This window comes from Pygocentrus nattereri, chromosome 7 (genome assembly GCF_015220715.1).
Source record: "Pygocentrus nattereri isolate fPygNat1 chromosome 7, fPygNat1.pri, whole genome shotgun sequence".
In the NCBI taxonomy this organism is placed as follows: Eukaryota; Metazoa; Chordata; class Actinopteri; order Characiformes; family Serrasalmidae; genus Pygocentrus; species Pygocentrus nattereri.
In genome coordinates, this window is record NC_051217.1 from 26121284 (window position 1) to 26132631 (window position 11348).

Below are 11348 nucleotides of genomic sequence, written 5' to 3' on the forward strand. Positions count from 1 at the left end.
CGCCAGGGGAAAAAAAAACAAAGTTTAATTTATGATTATGTTAGTTTGTCCAATTACTTTTGATCTCCTGAAAAGGGGGGGGGTGAATGAAAAGGGTTGTAATTCATACACAGTTCACCCAATTTGGACCTAAACAGCTGAAAGTCTGAACTCTGAGCTCATATTCTTAGACTTCAGCAGTTCACTACGGTGCACTCTCAACAACATGGTTCTCCAAGGGTTCTTTAGTAAACGTTAGTAATGGAGTTTACAAGCATGCTTTCTATATAGAACCATTCCATGCTTAAATGGTTCTTTGCATGGTGAAACTGTTCTTCATATGGTTCTTCTATACAGCACCAAAACGGGTTCTGGAATTGTAACATCAATAAACTGAGTGCGTGATTGAGCGAGTGACTGAGTTAGTGAGAGAGTGAGTGAGATGTTGCCCACAGGATGCTGTTGGCTGGATATTTTTGGTTGGTGGACTATTCTCAGTCCAGAATCAACACTGTGGGCAGCGTCCTGTGACCACTAACGAAGAACTAGAGGATGACCACCAAAAACTGTGCAGCAACAGATGAGCTATCGTCTCTGACTAGGTGAGAATGATCCAACACCCAAACAGCACCTGCTCTGTGAGGGTCCATGGGGGTCCTGACCACTGAAGAACAGGGTAACAAAGTTTTAGAGAAACAGATGGACTACAGTCTGTAACTGTAGAACTACAAAGTGCTCCTATACAGTAAGTGGAGCTGATAAAATGTGTAGAAACAAGGAGGTGGTCAGAATGTTTTGATCGGTGATTATCAACAACATTATCATAAGTTTATATTTAACGTAATAAAACAGAGCTTGAACTGCCTGTACAGGAGTTTGACCAATCAAAGTCAAGCAAACCTTCATGTGTTGTAATATCACAACCACAACTTACTGGCAGTCTGGCACATGACATTTGAAGCCTCAGACCTGAAAAAGGTGGATATTTTGATCTTCTTGGCCAAAAATGGGCAGAATATTTATTCTCACAATTAAACATAAATCACAGTCGCTACATCAGTCAAAACCACAGTTAGACATTTTTCCCCAAATCCTTGGGCCCTACTGTGTGGTAGACATCTAAAATAACAACCACCGGCCAAATATTAATGGATCTGACTTTTACTTCTGGTAGAATAAACGCTCACTGTTTCAGGTGGATGTGGAAACGTTTAGGCAGTGTGTGTTTTTCTCTCGTCGTGATGGGTTTAACAGGTCAGACAGAGACAGTGGAATCTCAACAAACGCGCCAGAGAGAGGAGGCTGGGGGGTGGTAGCGGGGTGAAAGAGAAAGAAAAGGACGGTAAGAACGGAAAGAAAGAAGATAAACTGTGTTTCTGAATGGAAATCCTGCCAGTGTTATGTAAAGCCTGGCTAAAAATGTCCCCAGGACAAAATGTTCATGAAACGAGGGGGGGTTGGGACCCCACAAAGAGACAAATACATACACACATTACAGCCCGACTGATACTTCTAGGCAACAATACTGCCCGGCAGTGATATCAGCATCAGCCAATCATACTGCAGCGATAATTAGCGCAGCCAAAATTCAAACCCACGATTTGGTGATGGGCAGAAACAGCAGCTCAGTATTAGCACTATTAAGTCCTATTGAAGCTGGATTAATTTTAAATGGGGAGGTGCCATAATTTGACTGAGTACTGATGAGATCTGTGACTTTAACCCAGTATGAATCTGACATGTCAGTAGTGTTCAGTCTGCTGAATAATAATTCCAGAGTGAATTACCTTCTCTAGTTCATTCAGAGCTCCTCAGTGTCAGCAGTCCTGCTCCAACTGACATCTATTGACAGATGAGGCTGAAAGTCGGCTTCCTGTCCACCAGCTTCTTCTTTAAATTTACCCCCGTTCCACCTTAAATGGTGCAGCAGTTAACTGGCGAAATAGAGCTTGAACTTCGTAGAAAATTGTGTCTCCCTTCGTTTTCTTTTTCTGTGATTTGATGACGAGGTTAACAGCTAAAATGGAGCTAAATGTGACCAGTAATCCTTGGGTTTATGATAAAACTATGGTAGTCCTCACAAATCTGCTGGTGGCTGAATTCCAAACAGAAGCAAAATGGACGATTTCAAAAGCATGACTTGTAGGCAGAGCGGTTTCTGTCGTTATTCACTATCGAACGTTAAAATGATGAAATAGCTACTTGATATTTTTGTGTTTAATGATGGTCACTACGTTAGACTAGGCAGACTGTTTCTCTCTCGAGGAAGTGCCAGAAAGGGAGGGGTTCTCTTCACTCTTACTCAAGGGGTTCTCGTCACTCCTGCTCTCAACCGCGTTTACAGATGTGCTTCAATCAGCGCTCTGTCAGCCTATTGGTCAACAACAAGGAATGCGTCGCAGGAGACATCAAACTTGGCAGAAAACCACAAAAAATTCTGACCATCTAGACTTTCTGTTGAGGTATTGCAGGGCAGACAAAACATTGCTGTTCTTCAATTATGTCACAGTGCAAGATCCATTCATCCATCCTGGCACTCATATTTGGGCCCAATGCTGGAAATCTGTCGGCTTTATATCCCTATTAGTCCTAAAGTACTCCAGCCCTTCAGCCCTCCAGTCTTATTCCCCCTAAAAGTCTACAATCATTCAGTCCTAAAGCCCTCCAGCCCTTCAGTCTTATTCCCCGTAAAAGTCCACAATCCTACAGTCCTAAAGTACTCCAGCCCTTCAGCCCTCCAGTCTTATTCCCCCTAAAAGTCTACAATCCTACAGGCCTAAATCCCTCCAGCCCTCCTGTCATATTCCCCCTAAAAGTCTACAATCCTACAGTCCTTAAGCCCTCCAGCCTTATTCCCCCTAAAAGTCTACAATCCTACAGTCCTAAAGCCCTCCAGCCGTTCAGCCCTCCAGTCTTAATCCCCCTAAAATTCTACAATCCTACAGTCCTAAACCCCTCCAGCCCTCCAGTCTTATTCCCCCTAAAAGTCTACAATCCTACAGTCCTAAAGCCCTCCAGCCCTCCAGTTTTATTCTCCCTAAAAGTCTACAATCCTACAGTCCTAAAGCCCTTCAGCCCGATTCCCCCTAAAAATCTACAATCCTACAATCCTAAAGCCCTCCAGCCCTTCAGCCCTCGAGTCTTAATCCCCCTAAAAGTCTACAATCCTACAGTCCTAAAGCCCTCCAGCCCTCCAGTCTTAATCCTCCTAAAAGTCTACAATTCTACAGTCCTAAAGCCCTCCAGCCCTCCAGTCTTATTCCCCCTAAAAGTCTACAATCCTACAGTCCTAAAGCCCTCCAGTCGTATTCCCTCTAAAATTCTACAACCCTACAGTCGTAAAGCCCTCCAGTCTTATTCCCCCTAAAAGTCTACAATCCTACAGTCCTAAAGCCCTCCAGCCCTCCAGTCGTATTCCCTCTAAAAGGTCTACAACCCTACAGTCCTAAAGCCCTCCGGCCCTCCAGTCTTATTCCCCCTAAAAGTCTACAATCCCCCTAAAAGTCTCCACCCCTTCCAGCCCTTCAGGCCTTTGCCACACAAACACTACTGTGCAGTGCCCCACTAGAATGTCTGCACCCTGAATTCTTGCCTAATGAAGTTCACTTGTCACTGCCTGAACAGCTATAGGACTGTAGGCCTTTAGGATTTTAGGGTAGTAGGACTTTACACAGAAAGGTGGAACAGAAAGACATGCTGGTCCCACCTTCATCTGCAGCTGCGTTTTGCAATCTGAAATCTGCTGACACGGCTGATTTAACAGGGAAGGAACAAAAAAGAGGCACAGATTAAAAACAAAAAAATGGGATGTGGTTGAGTAAAAGGAAGAGGAGAAGAGGAACCACACGCTTCCACCTAGAAACATCAGGCTGTCTCAACACCAACACGGGAAGAATGAATAAACTGGTGTCACAGGGTCACAGTGAACTGGGCAGCAAAAACAGACAAAATTTTTCCACATTCAGGAGAAATAACCTGAAAAACAGAGTGGGAGAATGCCAGAGAATGAGAGAAAAGGAGGAATCGGTGAAGGAGAGCAGGAGAGTCAACAGCACAGACATCACCGCTGATTGTCGCCATGGCAACACACTATAGAGCAAGAGATACTGCCGGTTGTCATAGTTACCCTGTTGCAGACAAAGGAAGCATGCATTCAGAGAAATGGTTTGTGTGAGAAAATCTGCGTGTTTGTGTCCATGTGTCCATGGATACCCCCTACACTCTCCGGACACTTTATCAGAAACCAGTGATAAAGTCCTACAGCCCTATAATCCTTACAGTCCTAAAGCCAGAAAGCCTTACCAGCCTAAGGCCATACATGCCTACACTCTGTAGTTTTAGCCTATAAGGCTTTAAAGACATACCACCATAAAGGCCTACAGTCTTACACCCCTAAAGCCCTACAGTCCTATAATCCTACAGTCCTACACTCCTAATGACTTAAAGTTCTACACTCCCAAAGGCCTACAGTCCTAAAACCATCAAATGGCCAGTGAGTGCAAGTACAAGGTGGGTGTTTCTAATAACTTGGTCAGTTAGTGCAAGCACAAGGTGGGTGTTTCTAATAAAGTGGGCAGTTAGTGTAAGACCAAAGTGGGTGTTTCTAGTAAAGTGGCCAGTTAGTGGAAGACCAAACTAGGTGTTTCTAGTAAAGTGGTCAGTAAGAAAACGTACAAGCTAGGTGTTTCTAATAAAATGGCCCTCACGGGGTCCGAGCCCCCAGGAGTGTCACCAGTGGAGACAGTGGCAGGAAAAACTCCCTAAGATCAACAGGAAGAACCTTAAGAGGAACCAAGACTCCGAAAGGGAACCCATCCTCCTCTGGTCCACACCGGAGAGCAAACAGTGTTATCACAGTAAGACGGAACACACTGATTGTTTTGGTCACTGATTTCTAAAACTGTTGTCTGCCTGAACGTTCAAAGCCAAGAACTGACCACACAGGAACCAACGGTTCTACTTCTGCAAGGCAAGATTATTTTACAGAGCACTTCTCATACATGGTGTGCTTCACATAGGATTAAATACGAAGACAGTTAAAGACGTAACAAAGTAAATGAGAAATCAAACACGGATTTTAAAAGAGAAAAATCACCAAAATGAAAAATCTAGATAAAATGAAATGAAGACAACCGAGCGGCGTTGGAGGAGAAGCTGAGATAACAGTGCTAACAGAGCTAAACACTGTGATATACAAACAGGACTAATATAATAACAAGGACTGTAATCCTAGTTTTCTACCTGCCTGAAAGAGCTGGAGCCTCGTAATAACAGTGATGAGCGATTTAACAGGTTTTTTGCTCATTTTAAGCCTCTAAAGCATCTAATTTGGCTAATTAGCTACCCCACCTGTTAATGCTGGTTAGCTTACTTATCAGCTGATCTGAAATGCCGCTGTTCTGCAGTCACGCTCACATGTCTATGTTCACAGAATCCAAACACTTCATATTTTTTTCATTAAACAAAATCACTCATTTTCTGAAAGCTAACATGAACGCTAATAAATTTAGCATTAGCGCACTAACCTGCTTCCTACTCAGCGAAACTCTTTACCAAGTAATAATTATTAAAATATCACTCAGCTCATCAGTATAGTATCCCACTGTACATTCTGCACTACGTTACATTCTCTTACAGGTGATAAAGTAGAGCTTAGGGGCTTTATCTTCCCCAAATCAGTAAAGGGGCTGCTACAATGTAGTTAGCTTTGGCTGCAAGTGTTGGCAAACACAGAGGAGAACCCCCTTGAGTTCCGTTACATCCTGTTGGAACCGATCTTCAGCATCAAAAACCAGAAAACTGGACGGATGGGTTACTAGTTTCTGGTCGAGTCAGTAAACATCAATGTTTTAAATGTTGGTTTGTTTACTTCACAATTAAAAACAACAACAACAACAACAACAACAACAACGAACATAAAGTAGCGGAAGCCCTTAAGGGTCACGGATTCACGTGTGTTATTACTCAGTTTTCCTGCGATGAGTTATTTTCATTTTTATCTTGAGATCTCATGATATTTACATCATTATCACAGCAAAACAAATGCAGTGTTCTTGAGTTCTCAAGTTATTTGTATCACTTTGTTTTACAAAGACAGCACTCGTTAGGTCGTGATAACGGAATAAATAATTGGAGATCTCAAAAAAAAAAGAAATAAAACACTAATAAAGATACACTTTTAAAAAATACCATCCAAAACTAAAAATACGATACGTATGGTATCAGACTCAGTATTAGCAAATACCAAAAAATACTCAATGATGCCTCCAGACCATCAGGTCAGCAAAGAGCTGAACTCATGATGAATGTATGAACTAAATCAGACACTGATACTAGTTTAAAAACAGAAACGTCACAGTATCATAACGCGTTATGTAGAGCTGAGAGTTTGTTTTTATATCCAAATCACAATTTTCAAACCACAAACTCTGCAACTGTTATTATATAACACATCAACTATGCTGTCATCACAAGGTTTAAATGGAAAAGAATAAACTAATAACAGAGTTGGTGAACTGCCTGTATATGTGACGTCACAACTAACTGAGCATTCAGAGAAATACTGGAAAAGTGGACATTCTGCCAGGAAACAGGCCTGGAAATTGATTTATAGAAAATGACTGCGTTTAAATCACAATATTGGTCAGAAAATTCAGAATTGGATATCTTCCCCAAATCCAGTATTATAACGCATATAATACTGATTATCAATATGAAATAACTCACTATAAATATAACTAAATCTCAGTATAGCAGCTGTACTGTAGCACAGATGACTATAGATCACCCACCCTTAACACCATCACCCCTACACCTACTGACACCAATACTCAAACCACTGAAGCCCCCCGTCCGAATTTAGCAGCACAGGCGCCTCGGCAGTGTCTGAAAACGGCGAGTGGACTGATTTCACACGTCTCACAGCCAAAACTTTCACATGAGATTTGGTTACAAAACCGCACGAAGCCTGTGATCCGTCCTCCAGCTGAACCCAGAGATCTCGGATAGAGATATCATTCACTGCAGAACTCTCGGCTCTGTTTACAGACCAGGAGGGAATGAAAACAGCATCCACTGCGCTTACTCACACAGACCGGCCCTGTGCTTCACCGCGGAACTGACCAGCATATGCCTGCCTCCCCCACACACACTTAAAAAGAGGGTTCCTCAGTAAAGAAATGGTTCTACATAGAAGCTCTTTCAAAGGTGTTCTACATAGCACCAAAAAAAGCTTGACATGCACACTTAGAAATGTTTTCTCAAGGGTTCTGTAGCAAAGAAAATGGTTCTACATATAAGCCGTTTTGAAAAGCGTTCTCTATATAGCACCAAAAAAGCCTGATATCATAACAACAGAAGAACCTACATAAGAACTATTTTTTAAAAAACTAGAACCATTAAAGCATATGTAGATCCATTTATGCATGCAAAGGGTTCTTTTGAGACTTAATGGTTCTATATAGAACCATTTCCTTTACTAAAGAACAGTTGAAGATCCATCTTTGGAGTGTGGTAACAAGGGAAGAACAATGTTGGTGCTCTATACAGAACCCCTTTTCAAAATGTTTCTAGACAGAACCATCTACAGCACATTCTCCATCAATCTGAAGAACCATTTCACAATGCAAAGAACGCTTTAATCAGGGAAATATTTCTATTTCATGGTTCTATATAGCACCACTGTCTTCACTAAAGAAACCTTTATCTTTTAAGAGTGTACACGTGATTTAAATCTGCTCCACGCAGCAAACGGTAAAACCACTGCAGAAGACTAAGTGACCAATTGACTGAATAACTTCAACAACTAAAGAAACTAATTATATCACGTTTAAAGAAATCTAACTGAAATACTACAAAATAAGGAATAAGTGTCAGTGGTAACAACTGTACCAGCACCCTGAAATACAGGACAGTGATGGAGATATTAACAGTACTGATTCACACACACACACACACACACACACACACACACACACACAAATATTTTCTAAGCCGCTTCCCCCTCTGGGTCGCGAGGGCTGCAGGAGCCTATCCCAGTAGTCATTGGGCGGAAGGCAGGATACACCCTGGACAGGTCGCCAGTCCATCGCACACACTCACATTTACATCGCATCACTTAATTAAATGTGCAACACATCAGTGAGGGTTTATTTCAAGTTTGAGATGAGCAGCAGTAAAGCTTTCATGCAACATTTAATAATCTGATAATTGCAGAAAATCAGATTGTGTCAGTAACTGGTTGAGCGTGTTTACACTTATTAATTTGATAACAGCAAAAAAATCAGACTGTGTCAGCAACTGGTTCAGCGTATTTACACTTATTAATCTGATAACTGCAGAAAATCAGATTGTGTCAGTAACTTGTTCAGCGTGTTTTCACTTAATAATTTGATAGCTGCAGAAAATCAGATTGTGTAGAGTTCCCCTTTTATGTATGAAAACAGTGTCTGAAGTTTTGAAATTCTGCTTTGTTGAAGTTCCTTGAGGTGTGTGAGCATTTCTAATGACATATGGCCACCATATCACACACACATAGCAAGAACTTTCACACTTGAGGACCACATCATCATGGGTAATCCAAACCATTTGGCCTAGACAGGATCCCTTTGCACGTAAATGGGAAAAGGTAAGGAGTAAAAAGGCTTCCACTACGCAGGCCCTTTGTTTTTACTTTAGACAGAACCAATGCAGAAGATCTGATTCTGGTTTCATACCTAAAAACCTTGCAAAGGTTCGACAAAGGCACAAATGTTTGGAATGTACAGAAGCTTGTGGAATACTCAGTTCCACCTTAAATGGCGCAGCAGTCAGTTCCACCTTAAATGGCTGAATTTGACTTCTTATTCAAATTCCACGTACTATCTTCAATGGCTGGATTTGGCTTGTTTTTGGAATTCTCCGTTCCACCTTAAATGGCGCAGCAGTTACACTGTAGCGCTACAATGTAGCTGCTGCGCCATTTAAGGTGGAACGGAGAATTCCAAAAAGAAGCTGGCAGAAAGGAGAGAAAGCAAGTGAATTTTCGCAAATGAGCTTAATGTCCAGCTCCTGGGGTAATAATTTTCGTGCCTGCACGTTATTTTGCCTGATTAACATTCCATATTTTCCTTAAAAATGCCTCTGTCAGAGCTATGAAAGCTACGAAAGCTATGGCCCTCCTAGAGGGGGGTTGTGTAAGTCCTCCCTGGCCGCAGTGCTGGACATCTGGAGCAAATTACGAACAGCAAAAAACCTCCAAAGCTCCTCTCACTTCCACAGCAGCAGGTAGGAAAGAAGACGACCTCCTGAGAAGCACAATCTGGCTTCCAGGCTAAAGATCTAGATCCATATAGGCACAGAAGAGCCTAGAGAACCTCCAGAACCCCCAGAACCCTCCTCCACTGTGCTCCTTACCTGCAGTCTTTCGCTCGCGGGCTGCCACATCTCAGCGGATATGTGGCCTGCTGAAGCTGAAGGTGCTGGAGGTTCTGCTGCTGCTGCTGCTCTGGATCAACATCTGCTGCCGCTGGAGCTCCTTCTTATTTTTTTTCCTCCGAGCAAAGCAGAGAAAAAACACAGAGGGAGAGATGGACGGGGGCGCGAGGAGAGAACAAGCCCCGCCTGCAAGGGGAGGAGCACGCGTCTCCTCCTTTCTTCTTCTTTTTTTTTTTTGGTGCGGTTCTCAGAGCGTCCAGCAGAGGCGGCTATAGGCGCTGTTATATAGCAAAAGTTTGGAGTCACTTCACTGTGGTGTAATGCATGTTGGATAAAAAAATGGTTCTTCAAGGTTTCTTTAATAAAGACCATGATCCCGCATAGAACCTTTGCATGGTGAAATGGTTCTTTAGATTGATAGATAATGTGTTATATATGGTTCACACTCAAAAAAAGAGGGCTATACATGTACACTATATTTCCAAAAGTATTCATTCGCCCATCCAAATCACTGAATCCAGGTGTTCCAATCACTTCCATGACCACAGGTGTATAAACCCAAGCCCCTAGGCCTGCATGCTGCTTCTACAAATATTAGTGAAAGAATGGGTCGCTCTCAGGAGTTCAGTGAATTCCAGCGTGGTACCCTGATCGGATGCCACCTGTGCAACATGCCCAGTTTCACAAAATTTCCTCACTACTAAATATTCCACAGTCAACTGTCAATGGGATTATAACAAAGTGGTCGGCCACATAAAATGACAGAGCGGATGTCAGCGGATGCTGAGGTGCATAGTGCACAGCGGTCACTGACTTTCTGCAGAGTCAATTGCTACAGACCTCCAAACTTCATGTGGCCTTCAGATCAGTTCAAGAACAACATAGAGAGCTTCATGGAATGGGTTTCCATGCCCGAGCAGCTGCATCCAAGCCTTACATCACCAAGTGCAATGCAAAGTGTGGAATGCAGTGGTGTAAAGCACCGCCACTTGACTCTGGAGCAGTGGAGATGTGTTCTCTGGAGTGACCAATCATGCTTCTCCGTTTGGAAATCTGATGGACGAGTCTGGGTTTGGCAGTTGCCAGGAGAACGGTACTTGTCTGAGTGCATTGTGCCAAGTGTAAAGTTCAGCAGAGGGGGAATTATAGTGTGGGGTTGTTTTTCAGGAGTTGGGCTCGGCCCCTTAATTCCAGTGAAAGGAACTCTTAATGCTTCAGCACCAATTTAAATTTTTTGGACAATTTTGGACGATTTCATGCTCCCAACTCTGTTGGAACAGTTTGGGGATGGCCTCTTTCTGTTCCAACATGACTGCGCACCAGTGCACAAAGCAGGTCCATAAAGACATGGATGAGCGAGATTGGTGTGGAAGAACTTGACTGGCCTGCACAGAGTCCTGACCTCAACCTGATAGAACCCCTTATTGATGAATTAGAGCAGAGACTGTGAGCCAGGCCTTCTCGTCTTCTGGAAGAACGGTCAGAAATTCCTATAAATACTATTAACCCTTGTGGAAAGCCTTCCCAGAAGAGCTGTTATAGCTGCAAAGGGTGGGCCGGCATCATATTAAACCCTGTGGATTAAAAACGTGATTTCACTCGAGTTCATATACATGTGAAGCCAGACGGCCAAATACTTTTGGTAACATAGTGTATGTAATATATAGAACCATGAGCACACAAGTAACCCTTTACATGATTAAAGGGTTCCTTGCATCACTGAAAGGAACTTTAGATTGATGAACAATGTGTTCTATGCAGTTCAGACTAAAAAATGATGGTTCTTCAAGGGTTCTTTATAGAACCTTTTCATGTTTAAACAGTTCTTTGCATGGTGAAATTGTTCTTGAAACTGATGAGGAATGTATCCTATACAGTTCACACTTAAAAAGATGGTTCAAGTATAGAATATGGTTCTATATTGAGCCATGAACATTCAAAGAACCCTTTGCATG

The 11348-nt window shown here is 42.6% G+C and overlaps 1 protein-coding gene across 1 annotated transcript in view; it reads right to left on the reverse strand.

The window, feature by feature from the left end:
• Positions 1-9536, reverse strand: part of pid1 (phosphotyrosine interaction domain containing 1) — a 29618-nt gene extending 20082 nt beyond the window's left edge. The window contains exon 1 of the mRNA XM_017686936.2: positions 9373-9536. Coding sequence (XP_017542425.1) covers positions 9373-9402 — 30 coding nt within the window. The 5' untranslated portion in view covers positions 9403-9536. The remainder of the gene's footprint in view (positions 1-9372) is intronic.
• Positions 9537-11348: the final 1812 nt, after the last annotated feature.